Source organism: Chiroxiphia lanceolata, chromosome 7 (assembly GCF_009829145.1).
Source record: "Chiroxiphia lanceolata isolate bChiLan1 chromosome 7, bChiLan1.pri, whole genome shotgun sequence".
Lineage (NCBI taxonomy): Eukaryota > Metazoa > Chordata > Aves > Passeriformes > Pipridae > Chiroxiphia > Chiroxiphia lanceolata.
The window spans coordinates 27,867,192-27,886,101 of NC_045643.1; the positions used below are offsets into that span (position 1 = coordinate 27,867,192).

The 18,910-nt window shown below is 39.6% G+C and overlaps 1 protein-coding gene across 18 annotated transcripts in view; it reads right to left on the minus strand.

The window, feature by feature from the left end:
• Positions 1-18,910, minus strand: part of CLASP1 (cytoplasmic linker associated protein 1) — a 173,396-nt gene that overhangs the window by 25,267 nt on the left and 129,219 nt on the right. For all 18 annotated transcript variants that reach the window (XM_032692563.1, XM_032692562.1, XM_032692559.1 and 15 more), the window contains 3 exons: positions 18,194-18,337; positions 5,981-6,124; positions 4,679-4,785 (listed from right to left, as the gene is read on the minus strand). In XM_032692563.1, the coding sequence (XP_032548454.1) occupies positions 4,679-4,785; positions 5,981-6,124; positions 18,194-18,337 (395 nt within the window). The remainder of the gene's footprint in view (positions 1-4,678; positions 4,786-5,980; positions 6,125-18,193; positions 18,338-18,910) is intronic.

Here is an 18,910-nt window from a genome sequence, read left to right on the forward strand (position 1 = left end):
GTAGATTTTACAAATGGATATAGTCTCTATAAACAACTCTTATAATGTTCTACATAACCAATTCCTGACCACGCATCTGTATTCAAACTCTAAGCAGGTATTTCTAAGCAACAGGATTTCCCTGGAAGAAAGGAAAATTGGAGTTTATTTTTTTATCAGGCACCTGAAGGTACCTTATGAAGTTTGTCTCCTAGTGCCTCTATAAGAGCCTGCAATCAGGCCCTAAACAATCAGCAAATCCTTAGAAGGCTTTAGATCTGATCCTATTTCACCAGATTCAAACTGAACCCAAATATGCAGCAAGTGAAAGTCAGTCTAGAGTATGAACATATCATGTAAACTGGGTACTTGGCTCATGTCTCAGCAGACAGAACTGGAAAGACTGGGTGACATCAGTCTCTGAGTTGATTCAGATCTCTCCTTAAACTTCCACAAGCCCCTCTGAGGTTTTGTTTGATCCGGCGCCTTTGGGTCAAGGCATCCATCCCTGTGGCAATTTGTTTAACTTTTGCGTTTGTTCTGTTCTATTTATGGTACATGGATTTTCAACATCACCTTCTAAATGAAAACATAGATGCTTGAGCTGATGGAGTACTCACGACACTACTTTGTTTCTATTACACAGCACACTGTCTTGCAATGTCGTATTTTTATATATGCAAGTGAAAGATATCATAAGATCAGAAGGGTCAAACAAGTCAAGAATTGCTCCAGTGGAAACAGCAGTAAAGTCAGTTGAAAATTCCTCTGAAGAGTAGTGTCAAGAAATTCACTCCTTAAATAGCAATCAAACCCATAGCTATTACATGCCACTATTATTATGGAAATACCCCAGACTCCCAGACTGCTGATCAGAAGTCTCACAGCTCAGGTCTCACCTACCTGCAAAGAGGCCACCAAACAATGCAGGTTTGTCCTTATTGTATAAAGTGGGTGGCTTGATTTTAATTGTTTCCATGCCTTGACTTGCTAAACTTAATACTGAAAGTGTCAAATTCTATTTTTAATGGTATTTTCTATTATTGGTGAAAAAGCAAACATGCAAACTTACATAGCCAAATAAAATAGTTGGCCTTTTATTTGATGCATTTCCTCTAGAGATCTTTGAAGGACTAAATCGGTTTTTTTCTTTAGGTGGTTTTTGTTTGTTTGATTTTAATAATTAGAACCACGTACACGCTTCTGGACTACTAATAATGGCAGAAACAACAGGGCAAATGTATTCATTGGATATTCCTTCAAATAGTCCTATAGAATTCTAGGTGAAATTTCACAATCCGAATGTAACACTTGACTTTACAGATGCTCCTTCACCATTCAGAACAGTACTCTTACACCAAAGGACTTCACAACTTAAGTGTTTTTCTTTTTGTCATACAGCATCATTTATTAAATCTCAGAAGATTTTCTCTGCCCAACACAAACTCAAGCCATTCATCTGTGAATTGCCTAGGGAACATTCTTTTCTCTCAGTCTAAAGTCTGGGGGTTTTTTCCTATTATTTTCAGTCTTCCCAAGTACCCTTCTCCCTGCTTTTCTTCTCCTCAGAAGGCACCTCTTTCTTCCATAACTCCTTTCACCAAAAACTAAAACTGCCAAGGAAAAAAAAAAAAGGCAGGTACAAATGCAGAAGTAACTCACAGATGTAGTGGATGTGTTATAGTGATCATGAAGCAGAACTGGAGGGAGGAAACGAAGGCAGGAGAAAGGACTCTGTCCAAGGCCCTGAAGGTATGTTACCCTTCTGAAGACCTAACATCAGGGCATACTTAGCAGATGTTATCATCCGGATCGGCAAACTAGCTGTTTGAGGAGTTCAGTTCAACCAAAACATTCAGAATCTATTCATAGAGCCCAATACACCTCAAAAAAATCAGTCATCTGGAACACATGCATAATACAGTTAGTTTGTATCAATGAAGCCCTGATAATTAATACTGGGGATATTGTTCACAAACCATTAGTAATATGGGAGAGCAGCTATGCTTAGCAGCTTTTTTATATTCCTACAGGAGGACCCAAACATCCTTTCTACTTATATCTCAGCCCCAAAGACAGGTATGTCTCTAGATAAGACTCCAATCTGTGCATCAAAAAAAAAAATCAAAGGAAAGTCTAACCTTCAAAACTAAAGCTGGCATTAAGAACTGGAGATAATCCTTCCACTGACTGCACTCAGGCTGGCTGTACAAGACATAGGCAGGGACAACATGAGCAGGGTCAGCACATGGAGCACCCCAGGAAGTAACAGGCATACACAACCTCGCTACAGACCTTTGGTAATGGGTCCCATGAAAATGCAAAGCCAAGTCTAGTTCTGGAGGAGGGCTACACGAAGAAACTGGGAATCTTTATCCTCTTACAATGCTGTCAGAATGACCTGGGTGTGCTTATGTTTTAAGTTTGAAGAGAGAAAAGTGACACTTTACCCCACTGATGAATAGCAAATGACAAGTATTTGTAATGGAAACATGCTACTGCAGCAGCTATCCCAAAAAATGCTATACTACGCTGTACCCTACTTCCCTCAATCTGTCAGCACACCTTCCAAAGCCTGTTTCTAAAAGAAGGACAACCAGAGCTAATTCTCCCTTGTAAGCCAGGATCGCGGTCAAGTTGTGCTACATAAGATATTTTCAAGAAGGATGCAGTCCACAGAGCACCAGAAGCTACTGCCCCTGATTTGCAGTACTTGCTGCCATTTTTACAAATGGTAAAAATCTGCAGCTATTGTTATTGCTCAGAGGTTGCTCACCAAAAAAGCAGAACTTCTCCCCTCAATATTTTAAAGGGCTTACATAGCAGCTTCCTCCTTCACCTATCACTGAAGAGTAACTTTTAAACTCTTGAATAACTAAATCCAGCAAGGAAGCAGGACACACTTCTTGAAAAAACATCTAAATTTCTGATTCAACATCTCCAAGAACTCCACAGAAAATTGAAGGAATAATTGCTTTCTGAAGGAAATTCCCGGCCCACTGCACCCACAGCAGTTTTGGTCTTGACTTAATAGCAGAATGCTCTGGAATTACATGCCCTCTCTAACTATTCCTTGAGAATAAATGACATGGGCTAAAAAATCCTCCACCTCCTAAACCCAAAATGCTAGAAAACAACAGCAACAATCCACACTGAACGTTTTAATCCATATTTTGATATCAAGAGGTGAGAAGAATGCAAAGACAAAATGCAAAGCAGTGAGTGAAGTGGAAAAACACAGTTGTGTCCCAATGGTAAAACCCAAAAAGCATGGTAAAAAGTTGTGGAATTATAAAATAAGTGCCACATACAAACTTGGCTAACAAAGCCACAACGCAACCACAAGGAGACATATCTCAGTTAATAATTTACCACGACAGAAATCAGCAGGGTAACAATGCTCAAGCTAGTTGAAAAGGAAGCAACATAGTTGAAACCATTCCCCTGAAACTCTACCACTTAATTTCTCAATGACACCTTTGTGGAAAAACTCATAATAAGCAACTCGACCTTAGCTTGCAAACTCTTGTTTTAGTTCTGCATTACAGCAGATTTAGGGGTCACAAAGATGAATTTAGATATACAAAATTTTCTCAGGAAACCCCATGTGCTCCTATGCTGCTGGAATTAGCTACTCATTAAAGGCTAAAGGCCTGTACTTTTCCTGACACATGGAAACTCGCTCACATGTCTAAGCATCCCTCCAGACAGAGTTTTGCAAGTTACAGCAAGGACAGATCAACATATTTCAGTGTAAATTACTATACTGGATGAAGAACTGCAGTCCTCACCCTTCTGTTTCTTCTAAGACAAAGGGAAGTAACCTCCCATGGAGAGGGCAGGCAGACAAGAGCAGCAGCTTTTAAGCTTCCCCAGCACGAATCAGTTTGTCCAGGTAACAACTTAATACTTTTCTCCAACACATTTCTATGCTCCCAGAACATATTGTTTAAATTGTCATCTCCTCTGCTCTAAGTCTTTACGGTGCAAAACATCTACATTCCCAAAATCCAAGAGTCCATGTTGACTCAATAAAAGATTCTGGACCAATATAATCCAGGGTAGCATCTCCAGCTTCAGCAAAACAAGTGGTAGCAACAGACCACTGCCCAAAAGATCAAGCCACTACTCTGCTGGTGAGCAGTCAGGTGGGCAATTTGAGGGATATTCAGCACTGAAACACAGTCACCACCTCTGCTTGTCCTGCATCCTCACAAAGAATAAGAAGGGAACGGGAGATGCAGTACTTCTCTCAGCAGCACAAGCACCGCACTACAGTCAGAGGAATTATTGATCACAAGTGCACACCTGAAAAACAGACACAATCTGAAACCCCTGACCTGAAATTCAGTCTATCTTTTGTGATATATGCAACCTCAACAAGATTTTATTTCTAATGCTATCACTTAATATTACTTTCATTGACCCCACAAATGTAGTTTGGAGAAGGCCTAGTTATGAAAGCAAATTAATATTATAAGAAAAGACATTAAGATTACACAGATAACATGAGGTCTGGAATACTGAAGTCAATCACCAACCATGTATTGTCATGTTCAAACCCTGTTTCTTTGGAGCAATCTACTGTAACCTTTCCATCTTGTTTTTGCTTTCAAAGTGAGTCATATTCTACAAATGCACACTCAGTGTTGAAATCCTTTAATATTTTGCAAGTGATTTAATTAGCCTGCCACATTACCTTGGAGACAGTCCACCATGGGAACAGTTGGTAGGTGAAGTTAAGGGGCTGGTTCTGCTGCTGGAGTGCCGGGAAGGAGTCCGACCAAGGGTATTGCTGGGGGAACCCTGACACAGAAGCAGAAAGACAAGGATTAGCAACATGTTGCAATGCATAGGCAGGAATACAACAACAGGTCTAAACACTGCCTTTGTTTGCCCTAGACAAGCTTCGTGCAGTGTTTATTTTGCTTCTTGACCTAAAAAACTGCAGTCATGGTTCATGTAGTCATTAATATGTTCCTGACGGTACTACTCTGAGGATAAAGAAAGTATATGTACATTTCTTTACAATCCACAGTACCTGAAATTTTAACTACACAACATGTACAGCCTGAAAATATTGCCAGAGAAATGGTTCATCAATTCAGCAGGCTATCTAGCTTCTCAGAAACGATTTGCCAGGCTCGAAAATATGCAGACCATTATCCTGGCAATTTAACATTTTAATTACGCAGCTATTTTCTACATTGTCTAAAGCATTCTGATTATGCTTGTTAGGAGCATAAGTAAGCAGTCTAACTTATCATTTTTCCACTGGCCTGCACAACCATTTATACCACAACAAAATGAGTAGAAATTGCTCTCAGTTCTGACACTCTTCACACAAAAAGTACTAGAGAATCCAGACCATCTGCCTGGAAGCCTAACGCTGCAGTTCTAGCTTACACAAAGCCTTACTTGTCCCTGTCAAAGTGCAAAGATAGGGAGGGAGTGCTCTGGGAGGGGAAAGAAATTTCTTACTTAAATCCTCTACTAACATATTCCTTCAGGGAAATAAAAATATGTAAGAGCTAAATAGTAAAGCAAAACATAAGGTCCTAGGCATAGACTGAGATGACCTTGTAGGTTACATTGAAGGTCCTGCAAGTTTCTTCACAGACAATACATCTGTTATTAAACTGATTTCAATAACAGTCAAAAGCTCAGAAAATCTGTGGTGTCATGATCTGTTTTAGTCAGAAGTCATTACTGGCAGGATTTTCAAAAGCACCACCAACTTGAAAGCACAAACCCTACCAATTTTTATGCACTTCTCAGTAATTTTTTAATCTCTTCTGGTTATGACTATATTAAACCTTAAAATAACTGAGTTTCTCATTTTAATGGCCCCTATAAAAGTACCATCAAATAAAAGCCTCTGTTGCCATATTGCTTCAAGACAACAGTTACAGATAATTCAAACTACTGAACATCTGCAACAGCTTATCAATGAGCTGCTCCCTTTGGGGTTCTGCTGTTTGCAAGGACAAGGGCTTCTCACCACACTGGTGTTACTGGAGTTCTTGAGGTGGTTGTGCAGGAGCTTGGTAGCACCATCCTGGAATGTTTTTGGCAAGGCACCAAGTAACATGGTAAACTCAGGAGTGTTCAATTCAAAGAGAGAAATCAGGACTATTTGTGCTGCCTGAAAGGAAGAAGAAAGAAGAGACCATCAGTTTTTTTTCTTTGAAAAGAACATGCATTCTGTTAGTAATGAACCTTACAGAAACAGGATGTGTGTTTCATTCAAGAACAAGACTTCCATAGCAGACAAATTTTTGAAATGTTCTCTGTGATGTATCATAAGGAATTACTAACAGCTACAGTCAATTTTTTAGTTCTTAGAGTATACAATATATTTTTGCATTTATTTCATTATTTTCTTAGATATTAAGTGTACAGCTATTCACAGCTAATGAGAAACTCTTACCTGTCCAGCACATATTTCAACTGAACAAGTTACTGCAAAAATTTACTGAAAACAAATAAAACCAGAAACTCAGATAAGTATGAAGGATCTAGGACTGCAATTTGTCATTTCCATGCTTTTTATTTTAAGTGTGAATAGGACTACTTCTCTTTCCAACCAATATCTCCTCTTCCTAAGGATCTGACAAGTTTGTTTCATCAGACCATCCACCTCTCCTTGCAAATCTCACCACTGAGGCTGTTTCAGCAACAGAAGACTCTATCTGAAGTGGAAGATCTTCTAGGATGGCAAGAACCACCATTCTCTTGACCACGGACAGGCTAAACCTCACCAGATTTCCTAAATTTAATAAGCGAAACCAGGGTACCACTGAAACAATTGAGAATTTTACCATTAATTTTACTGGACAGGGTTTGCTTTATCTGCCTCACAGAACCGCTGCCAGAACAGGATCTCCACTAATCCATTAGCAAACATACAGCTCTGCATATCCTGAACTAAGACAATGGAATCAAATGGGAATGGAAGCGGAATAAATCACAGTGTGCATTTCTGCAAGAGTAATTAACATCACATGTTCCTAACTAGACTTCCCCAGCAGCATCCAACCTGGTTGAATTGCATCAATTCTGGTTTTTTCCCCTCCATGCCTTTACTTAGAAAGTATACAAAAATACAAGCATTGATTAAAAGAACAATAATAATGAAGCAATGATGAAGGACCTCTGATAGTGGCTTGGGTTCACAAAGTAAGCAGCAAAAACTACACATGCTCTTATTTTGGAACAGCACACACACTGGCTTAGGAAGAGCCAACACTTGTGTTTGACCCTTTCAGGAACTTTCTAAAACCTCCTAAAAATGAAAAAGAACTTTGAAGAGGGTATAAATGTAATTCAAACGTGCATTCATTGTTCTCATCAATTTAAAAGGAGTTTTTAATAAGTAATGTGTTTGTAAAGCTGCAATAATTAAGTGTATCTGCAGTTCCCTGTGGAGCAGAATTCTTTAACAGATGATGAATTTGGGTACACAAGAACCCTGTCATAGTGGAGGGGAATCAAAGTATCTCATTGTTTCAGTGTGCAAACTGCAATTCAGGCTATACTGCTCCTTCTGCTATCAGCAGCAACTAACACAGCTTTGTATATAAAAACATTTTCCACCCATGAAGTTTGGTAAGTATCATCCTTTTCATATGGCCAACAAAGAAACCAAGGCACAGAACACTCAACAGGGTTCCAAGGACTGCAGCAAAGTCTTCAGATTTCATTCCAGATGGATCATGATGCCTCCTGACAAAACTCTCACCGACTTCAACAGAAACACAATATGATATTATTCACTCCATACTAAAAATCTAGGGATGAAGGAAGTGGGGAGATAATTTTCCCCATGACTTTCTTAACTCCATATCCTCCATATCCATATCCTCCTCTGACCCGAAGTTTTGGGCAACTCTGCCAGGAAGCCTGCCTGGTATCCAACAAGGATGTGTATTTCTGTCCATTTTGATCCAAGAACTTTTAACTTTTCACCAGCATAGTATTTTCTGTAATAAAAATATTACTGCAAACAAGAGATCTCAGAACAACAAACAGCACGTTGAACTGGATGCAAAGTGACAAGTCATGCCAAAGTACATTCCTGTTTGTGAATGGCGTGCGTATCCTTGGTTAGGAGGGGGCATGCAGATCCTCTGTGTCAGAACAAGCAGATCTCACATTCACTGAGACAAAAAATAAATAATATAAAGAAATAAATAAAAACCACGAACACCTCCCCCACCCCAACCAAAATCCACACAAAGTGATCAACAAGGTTCCCAGACTGAGAGATTGCTCAGACTAGAATATCTGGAGAGATCAACTGACAAGTCAGGGGCTGCCCAAGGTGGGAAAGGATTTCAGATACCTTTGTCCCACATATCTCCCACTGATGGGTTAGAAATGAAGTCCATCCTTGGAGACTTCCAAAGTAAACAGAGCAAACAGGTGCAAGAGCACAGTCACTCTATGATGGGACATTCTGGAGGTACCTTTCTTGTGTGCCAGAGATGCTCAAGATGCATCTCACAGATCTGAGCAAAACCTTCACCAAAGCTCCACCAGGGAGTTTATGATTCTGTGGCTTCACTTTGAAGCACAGTTACCTAACTGGGACAATTTCACCCTAACACACAAACAATAATAGCACAGACATTATCCTACAGGAGTAGCTGAGAAAAGTTTCAGGTCTCACCAGTCACTTCAATTTTGTTCCACTTTTGTGTTTTGGCTTTAATAAAAACAGAACTGTGTCCACCCTCCCTCTTGGCACAAAATATAGCTCGTCTTTAGGAGTGTCTGCCAGTATTCCGTGTACGCAGTGTGCTTCAGCAGCTTTGCTGTCGCCTGCAAATAGTCACTGGGCTTTAAATTAAGTGTTGAACAGTAGCTCTCAATACTCACAATCTTCTGTGGCCTCAAAGAGAGCAGACTCATAGTCTATGCTTTTTGACATAAAGCCAAGTACTTCTATGTCCTGGGAGTGGTGCTCCAGTAAAGGTCTCAAAGGCATCACTAGAGTTACAGGGGTAAACCCTGCCTATGTTCTTTCTAAATACTCCTCATCTATCCAACTGCACTTCCAGGTTTATTTCAGGCAAAAGCCATTATTTGAAAGTGCAGGCATAAAATCCTACTTAATATTTAACAGAAAAAGGTCCTGGTCCCTGCTACCATAAGATCAACACTGTTACTACTGGCCTCAAAAGCTGGAAGGTACATCCTAGCTTGAAATCACATTTATAACATGTTTCAAGTTTCACTCCTGCAATACTTCCCAATTTTAATACAGTTAATTTTATTTCAGTAATGAAGAGCATCAGGAGCAGCATTTCTGCATCTGTTTTAATAGTTAGATCTGGCACACTTGATAATCCTTTAAGTTTCATTTATCTAGCACACATTTATCTAGTCAAAGGACATATTTTACGGATAATGTTTCTAACAGTTTTAAATCTGTGGATTTTCAGCTTGTGAGAAATTTTCATAATCTCTGAATCACTGGTTATCTTCTGAAAATCTTTTTTTATTAGAATACTGACAGAGTAGATATATTTAACAAGCAATAAAAAACTTATTTCTGTACACTATATAAACATTCTCCATGCAACATTCATGCTTGATGATACGTAGTCTGAAGAAAGAGTAATATCTGAATTTTCCCTTGCCTTTGTGTCCCTGTACCATTAGTGGGGAACATTAATCCATCTCCTTTCAGTGACATATAACGTAGACCCTACAGATTATCTAATCTTAATGAAGCCGTTCTCTGCTGGCTTGAGCTGGAGAAACTCCAGTGACTTCACAGCCTGACTATGCTAGAGAGGGGGTCTGGCTCTGTGTCAGGCTCTTGAATCATTTGCAAAGGACTGCTTATGTAACTTCATTATTTCCTTATCACAATGCAGTGAGGGATAGAGTTCCACAAGCCGGTAGCAGCTCCCAAAGTTCCACACTTAGGTCAGTGCAATTCATGCTGTCCAACAGTGTCGGCTGCTAAAGGGACACAAATGCTTTAGCAACATTTTTTTTTTTTAGTTTCACCTAGACAGTGGATGATAGCCAGATTTGTCAAAATATGTAACCCTTGCAACTTGGTTGAATTATAATAAAGTCTTCTTGAAATGGTTTGGCCTTATTAAGCAAAAAGTTCAAGGTTAACTGGAAAAATCCACTGACTTTAGAAAAGAAATGTGGCCAGTGACCTAAGGTTAATACAAGTGCCTTATGATTGCTGCTGCTGGTCCAGTGAACCAAGCAGAATAAGCAGTTGCCTGAGCTATATGAAGGCAATTTCCAAGTTACTCAAACATCTGCTGTCGATGGGCTCCCAACACTGGCAGCTCCATAAAAGGAGAGGACTTCATACCCTGATCCTTCATGAGGGACCACAGCAAAAGAGTTAACAGGAAAGCACACCAAAGCCAAAAATTACTTCAGACACACTTTTTTCAGGCTTCCAGTCCAGGTCTCTTTACACAGCTAGACAGTTGAGTTGAGACTCCAAACATAATTAGTGTGATTAGTGCACAAGGCTTTCAGTCACCTGTTTACATTTTTCTTCCAAGTTTCCTTCACCAGGCCCTGAGGAGGCTGTAGTTGTCCTAGCTGGCAAATCCTCACCCACCCAACTATGCATGGTCTGGGTTTGACAAACAGGAAAGTTGATATTATTTCAAGAAAACATAGATTTCAACTCAGTCATCTAAACAGTACATGTTATCTTTTTGCAGAAGAGTTTTAGTCAGTTTCTTGCTTAATTTCAAGTAACAAAAAGCATTATTTTATATCATCAGAAAAGCATTCCTTTCAGCAGAGGGCAGCACTGGCTCAAAATTAAATTCAGCCACAATTCTCAGGCTTACAGATCATCCCTTAGTTCTCCTAAAAGGCTTTGCTTTGGCAACCTCCTGGTGGCCTCTATAACCACCTGAAAACCTTCACTGAGAGGCAGTGCTGAACTGAGATGGCACTTGTATCTGGCCAGCCAGGAGTAGGGGAATAGGTGCATCTCCCAGCACCTACCCTTGCAGACATCTCTAAGTTCAGAGAAAGAAACAGTCAAAAAGCTATGAACTCCTGTCTCCAGTCTGGGCATCCAGTCTGATGGACCAACACTGCCTACAAATGCCTTTTATCATGTGATCTGCCTGGGGAAGATCCTCATTAACATCACTTTTGATGAACACAATCATATTCTGTATGCATCACACACTTCACCATCCAGGCTAAGGCAAATGTGGTTTTTAATAACTTAAGGCACACTGGAACAGAGAAGCTCTCTCATGTCACTCTGAATTACACTAAACTGCAGATCAAATATAGATCCACTGAGATCAGAGGCAGCACTTACACATTAGGCAGCTCGTATTAGCACACATGGGCTTCAATTCTCCAATGAGTGCAGCTGATGTTAAGCGAGTTATTCACATCGACTGAGAGTATGCAGGCTCTAAGCAAGTGTTATTTCAGTGTACTTTCCAGTAGACAATTAAGTGTTAGCTGGCACTAAGCTAACAAACTGTCTACCAAGCCAAACTTCCTGCTTGTTCCTTTTTCAGGTCTAGAATCAGCTGGCTATGGACATCCATATTACTGATATGAAAATATGAAGCACAATGGCTTCAGCAGTTTATACATAATCCAAGCATGTTAGCCTGAGTACAAGTTTTTAAACACACAGTTTTCCCAAGAGACTTGTATGAGAATATACTGTTCACATCCACATGCTGAAAAGAATTTATTTAACAGATTTAAATACAGAACTCATGTACAGATTAAATCCATATTGCCATTGTGTTTTACACGGCACACACTTTATATATCACGAAAGGCTTTTACCAGCCAGAGATGGTTGCATTACAAGTGTCAAAGGCATCTCAGAAAAATGACAGCAAAAACGATGCAGCATCGAATCATCACATATTGGGGTTACTGTTCCATAATGGATTACAACTCCTTATGTGTGTTGTTCTTTTGTGACCTGAGCACAGGAAAGACCAGGGCAAAAGTGTTCATTGTTTCCTGAGAACAAGATGTCACCCTAGAAATCAAGTTGCTGAAGGCTACCCTGAGTAACTTTGTTCATTACAAAATGACATCTGTTGCAGAAACAGGTTTCAGGATTAGAAACACAGGTTACATTTCATTAACAACCAAGAAACTTTTATTATTAACCTGGCATGACAGAAGTCTGAACTCTGAGGCAAAAGTTCCCACATATAAGCCAAGAAAGAAGAAAAGCTACCGAAATCATATGGTTTATAATGAAAACATGCACTTTAATCTGCGGATTTTTGAAATGATAGAGGAAGTGTGGAAGACTTACCTGTCACAGTCCAAACAGCTCTACAATGCATCATGTAAACATCACCTCTAGACTTGATTTTCAGAATAGATACATCACCTATATTTATGCAGGAGTGTGTGTGTTTGCACTAGCTCTTCTAGCAAACAGAATATGTGCTTATATTGCAAACTGCTTTCAACTCAAAGGATATTAGAAGGTTGTACAAACTGAAGAGAATAATTTCAAAGAAATTTACCCCAGCACTGTTTCCAACAAGCATGTGATGATTTTCTGGTCACTAACACTGGGTAAAAGCCATTTTCCTTATAATGCGTACACTAAAAACATTTGGGCTCTCATAGCTCTGTAGCATCAAATTCAAAACAAACAGAAATGGAGGGATACTATTTTGGAAACACAGCTAGGACACAGAGATCCTTTTTGTTCTAATAGCATTAAGTCAAGTAAACACTAAAGTTCACCAGGTGCCATTTTTGATGTACTACGCTCTTCTTCCTAGCACTGACTATGTTTAAATGCCTAAAAGGAGTTCCTCTGGGCATTTAGATTGAGTTTGATTTCTTTAGGAATATCCCTTGGCTAAAAGGCTGATCTCAGCAGTATGGACATAGTCCTATTTAAGACACCATAAGCCTGAAATGAAATCCTAATGTCTGCTTCTCTGGTAACTTGGCTCACCATGAGATGCACAAATCTGGTGCAGGAATATTGCAAGAGTGCCAGAGAAACCTCTGACCCAGAAAGACAAGGGCCTGTGGCTGGGAATACTAAAACAATTTGCCATTCAAAAGCATTTCTGCAAACATCCTCTTTGCACTGCTACTGTAACAGGCCATGACCAACAGCGTTTATTGCTCAACACCAGTAAAGATAAACAATACCATTTCAGCTCCCTAAGAGGCTTTGGGAGTGCTTTTACACTGAAGCTTCTGTCCCAGAGTTGCTGAAATCAGCCTGATGCTAGATGGAAAATTAAAACTTCAAAATATTTTAGAGGTCTCATGGCATCATGTTGCAAAGGAGCCTGATTTCATTTTCTTAGAGGCATTTGCTATCCTGTCTATCACTGGTCCTGCTACAGATATCACAGCAATATTTTATCCAAAGTTGCTCTCAGCTTTATTGATAAATAGGATTTCCATATCAAAGTGTCAACACCAATATTTCTAAGAAAATGACCTTGAGGATTACTAGTTAAAGCAGTAAATACATCTTCATTGCCTGCTTCAGCTTATGAAGAATTTGTGACCTGAAGCTTTCTCTCTGAAAACTTCCTCATGTTCTGGTGTAATTCAGAAACAGTTTCTCAATCAGTTTTTGGGAAAAAAACTGATCTCAAACTCATTTTCTTTGGATACCCCTAGACTTCACCAGTGGTGCCAGTCCAAGGAGGGCCCTTCCCCAAGGTAGTCTGAGGGGGACATAATCTTCAGGCAAATCACAGTAACACAAGCACTCTCCTGGACTTTTGAATCTTTGCAATGGTTCCAGTTTCTTACCAAGTCCCATCCAAATGTCTGTATTCAAGGGCAGCTTGCAGTGACAAGTGGGACAGTTGAAAGGAAAAGTTTTTCCAGTTACATAAGTGGAAGGCAGAACGTGATGTCCATGTGACACAAGGCTGCCCATAATATGCAAAAATGCCTTCAGGCTTGTAAAATAAAACCACTGTAGAAATGTTTCATCAACAAAGAAGCCAGTCAGGATACCAGGCACAAAGGTAAAAATTTCTTCTGCCCTGAGATTAGTAGTCCAAATACCAATCAGGTAATACAGATCTACAGATCTTGTTATTTATCATTAACAAGATGGTAGGCATTGTCAATGGCCCTTCGCTTCAGAAGCCCTCATTCTCCTTCAGTCTGTATAAGCTCCTCCTAAACACTAAGATCCTGTATGCCCTCACAGTTGATTCCACACCCTCAAAGTAAGTCTGGGTGCTCATGTTTAATGAAAGCTTCCATTCAGCCGAGCCTTGGACAGGAGGCTTCTGCAGGCTTTGGCCAGAGTCAAATCAGAAGCCTTATTCTAAATTCCATTCTCAAACTGATAGCTCTTTTCCAGGATCAAAGTATTTTCTCACACAGAACCCATGCCTGTCATCTAAATTCAATAAGCACTTTACCTACGTAACGACTGCACAATAACTTTCTTGTCAATGTGATAACATGGTGAAGTTACTGATTTTATGTCCTCAGATCAGTCATCACACTGTTGGCAGTGCCATTGTGTTACTTTTCTGTGTGGTAATTAACCAGCTTTTGCAAAATTATTTCATCAAATCTTCAGCAATTTCAAGAAAAATGCAGAAATAACACCCTGCTACAAAGAGTTAGAATAAAGCAAGGCAGAAGAAAGTCAAGTGCATCACACAAGGTTAGATGCTACCACAATCAAAATCAGAGCTCAGTTATCTGAAATCCTGATCTGTGCCCTGTCCACTGATCAATTCTCCTTGGGGGAAAAAGCAGCAAGCTGGCTGGTCGTGTGGGAATTACCAACAGGTGCTCTCCTTGCACTGGAGCCACTTCCCACCCAAGTCTCCATGCAGTGCTGCAGGACCTGCTCCTACCGTATGGCTTTTGTTCAGCATGAGGGACAAATGTCTTCACCTTTCTTCCAGCACTGCTTGCAGGAAGCAAATCATAACTTGAAAGCAAGGTAAACGCCCACAAGTACTAACAATCTTTAATAAACGCCCACAAGTACTAACAATCTTTAAAACTAGTCAAATATTTACTCATAACACACTGTGGATCACCTTATTTTAAAGCTAAAGCTTGACAATTATTTTAACTGTACACAGCTCATGGCTACTATCAGCAGCTTAAATGGTTTCTGCCCTGAGAGGGAATCACGGCATTTTGTCAATGACACTCTTTGGTATCAACTGGATGTTCCTCAAAGTACATCACGTTTTTCTTGTTTTAACAGAGCTTATGTTTAACTACAGATGTCATTCCATATGGGAACATAAATGGTTTGTGCACAACAGCATTTCCTTTGACTTTTCCTGATTTTCCTAGCTACAAAACATGATCTCTAGTTCAAGCCAAGTGTCAGACTGGTTAAGTGTGCTCATTAAGTGTGTTCAAGTAGTTGTCCCAAAAATGCACAAAGTTATTAGTAAAGTTTTATCATCCGTTTTGAAAAAATTTTTTTACTAAAATGATATTTTTGGTTCTGTTTTCCTCCAGTGCCTCAACGCTAGGAGACTGGGTACCTCCATGACCACCACACATAGTAAATAGCAGTAATAGACAGATGATCACTAAATAGAAGGATAATCTCAGCATTGACTGAAAATATAATCCATTTCTTGAACAGACACCTTGACTGCTACCATAGGATCAGATCTGCACAACTAATTGCCATGTGCACACAGCAGCCACATACTTTGCCCACTGACAGAGATCATCAGTATGAGTGAAACTTGTTTTACCTGCCTCTGTTCAAAGGTAAAATCCAAACACAACAGCATGGTCGTCACACGCACAAATGCTACTTGCTTTAAGATAGCATTCAGTAACTCAAACTCACGTAAGAAGGACATGTGGAGCCATATTTCTTGGGGGAAAGAGCCCCTGCCTCCACAAGTAGCTGAGCACTGTCATCACTGTCCCACCAAGTCAGCCACAGTCATACACGTGGACTGGACAACACTAGCCAGGAGTCCTCAGTACCAAAAATAATGTGCACTCCTGTCAGGTTGCAGGAGCTAAGATGATTGCACTTGGTAGTCTCAAGTCTGGATCCTATTCAAAAACTACCTTATTTTACACTTTTTACAGGCCTCTTGTGGTACTTCAATCCTTCAATCATCTCCAGATGAAACTGGTTCTTCTCCCTCTTCCCAATAACCTCAATTACCCCTCCATTTTTAAGTCATCACAGTGTTTACAGTTCATGGTCTGCTCTACATTTAGAAAACCTCAGATCTTGAAGGCTACCACAACACCCTCCACAAGGGCAGAATCTTCTGATGCTTAAATGAATCATCTTTATTCATTTCAAAAAAAGGTACTTCTTTTTTTTCCCAAGTTATAGTCCCCAAAAAAACAAGGGCAATGTTTTAATTGTATTCTTCATAACATTTCACCTGCCAGGGTTGGCCCCTGATAATCCAGTTCATTACAGCGTAATGAATTTATTAGTCTGTTAACTACAGTCCCGACAGACATAATGGCCAATGATTGCTTATAAATCCCTTGCTGCACTGTTTCTTCTAAAGCCTGTGGTTTGTACTCTGTTCTCAATAAAAGCATAATACAGCAACGGTATGATGAAATAAAGATCACCTGAGACTTGGTTTTTAGCAGCCTAAGTTAGCTTAACTATGCAATAATTTATTTGAAAGCTACAGGCATCAAAGGCAAATCCAAGTCACATGAAGGTCTAATAAAAAGAATTTAGATTCAGTAATCTCTTGTCAACCCCAAGGCTCCTGCCCAAGTACTACTCAGGTGGAGTTTGCTGGAAGTTTTGCCAGAGCTCTGCAAGTCATTGAGAGAGACAGAATGACGGACACCACGCTGTGAACAACCGCTCCCCATATCCCACAGGGAACAGCCAACTCTTTCAGCTGCAGCAGATACTCCTCGCTCCACTCTGCATGCAGCAATGATGACCCCTAACGGTGGAATATTTCTCCTGAAATTGCTGAGCAATATGCAGAGATTTTGCTTTTTGACGTGTATATTTATTTAAAGTAATTCCAACTCTCCCTCACAGATCACCAGCAGAGGAAACTGCTTAAGGTTTACCTGAACTCTAACAGAGAAGCAGCTGCTTTGACTGCTCAATTCTTTCTGGCTTTGGACATGCAAATGCATATTCCAGATCTAAGTCCAGGATTTAAAGTCCTCTTTTTTTTCCTGAGGCAGACTGTCTTACAAAAGCAAATTTCAGTTACACTGCTGTGAATTACCCCTGCACAAAGTTCAAAATATTTTTCTCTAGAACCAGTCAGCTCTATGAGAGCAAGCAAACAGCACACACCCTAACAGCTTCTCTGAAGCCCTGTTTCAGCTATCCCATAATGCTGCAGTGGCAGCACATTTGATACCCAGTGATCTTTTCACTGGAATCAAATAAAAATAATTTAATTATTTCCAAAGTTATAAAATCATATGTTATTCTAATTCTAAGTTGGCATTTTATGTGCATATAATGTCAAATTGTCATACAATTTTTACCTTCTGAAATTATTAAAGTTTGGTTTTTTTTGTTTTTTTTTTTTAATTCAAGTACATCTCAAAGTCTTCCACTCCTACTGGGAATAGAAGGTAATTTTAAATTGTGTAACAGATGCCAGGTACATAAAACCAAATCTTACTTTTCTCCTGGGAGAGATGAGCATCCCTATCTTCCCCATTTTAGCTTGCCTGACACTTGCATCTGAGCAAGATAAAGAACAAGGTAACTATTACCGAGGTCTGACCTAATTGTGTCAGTTTTTTCCAGGTACAGATAAACACACAGCTCTTAAAAGAGAAGGGCTGAGAGCCTCTGGCAGCTTACTGATTTGTTTACTTTCTTTTAACAATATTATAACACTGAGGTTGTGCTACATTTCAGTCTACAAAGCACAGCACCTTCACCTAAACAAAAAAAAACCCTAGAGATATTTCCAGACTGCTTAAGAAAAAGCACATTTTCAAACTATCATCTCTTTTTGCATGGTAATAGTAGTTAAAGTCACACAGAGATTAGGTACCTACTAGGAAAAAAAATATATGAAGGCATGCTTCAAAACTGTGTCTGTAATAAGTTGACAATTTCATTTGGACAGGATGCAGAGGTATGCAGAATCAGGGTTTTTTTCGGTTAGAGTTTAATAATTGATTTTTGCATTATCTTTATGACAGGTTTGTTTAGGTTTTTTTTTCCTTTTTAAAGACCCAAAATTACTGCATCATTTTGGCTTACCTTTCTCACATCTGAGCTCTTTGGTTCTGTTGTCCAAGTTATAATTCTAGATACAGCAAGCCTTGTCTCACTGGAGTTTCCGAAGTCTGTTGGATCCATTTGTCTTGCCAAGGACTCAATATACTTCAGGATAGCAACTTTCACCTGAGAAATGAAAAGGGGATTTGTTAAACTCAGGGGTTGGCAAAGATGGATTTATCCCACAGTAAATAGATACCACTACAGATTGACAAGACTCATGTCACACATGGCAAGGGGAGGGAGAGAGGGAAGTAGTCCTGTGACATATCTACAACATTCCAAAAACCAAGAGCAACTTTCTATCACAGATAAATTTTGTGTAGTAAGAGTCTGGAATGGAATATCAGAACTGGCTTGAAATGGTACATTTGCAAAAGCAGATCAGAACTCCACCACGCTGTTTCCACCAGCAGTTATTGGTCCAGATGCCAAACCATTGCTTTTGGTCTCAAACCAAAAATGCCTGATGCTGGAGTCTGAAAAGATCCAACATTTGGGTGATTCAAGAAAGAACACTTGAATCATTTGGCATCTAGTATATTCCTGTCTCTGGAAGATAAATGTATACGACTTCCAGAATTTACAGTGTTCCTATTTCTGAAACAGCAACCTCCTGAAAAAACGGTCTGCACAACAGTATCCCTCAGGGATGAGTCAATGACAGAAAGCTCTGAGGGTTTTTTTCTCCAAACCTTA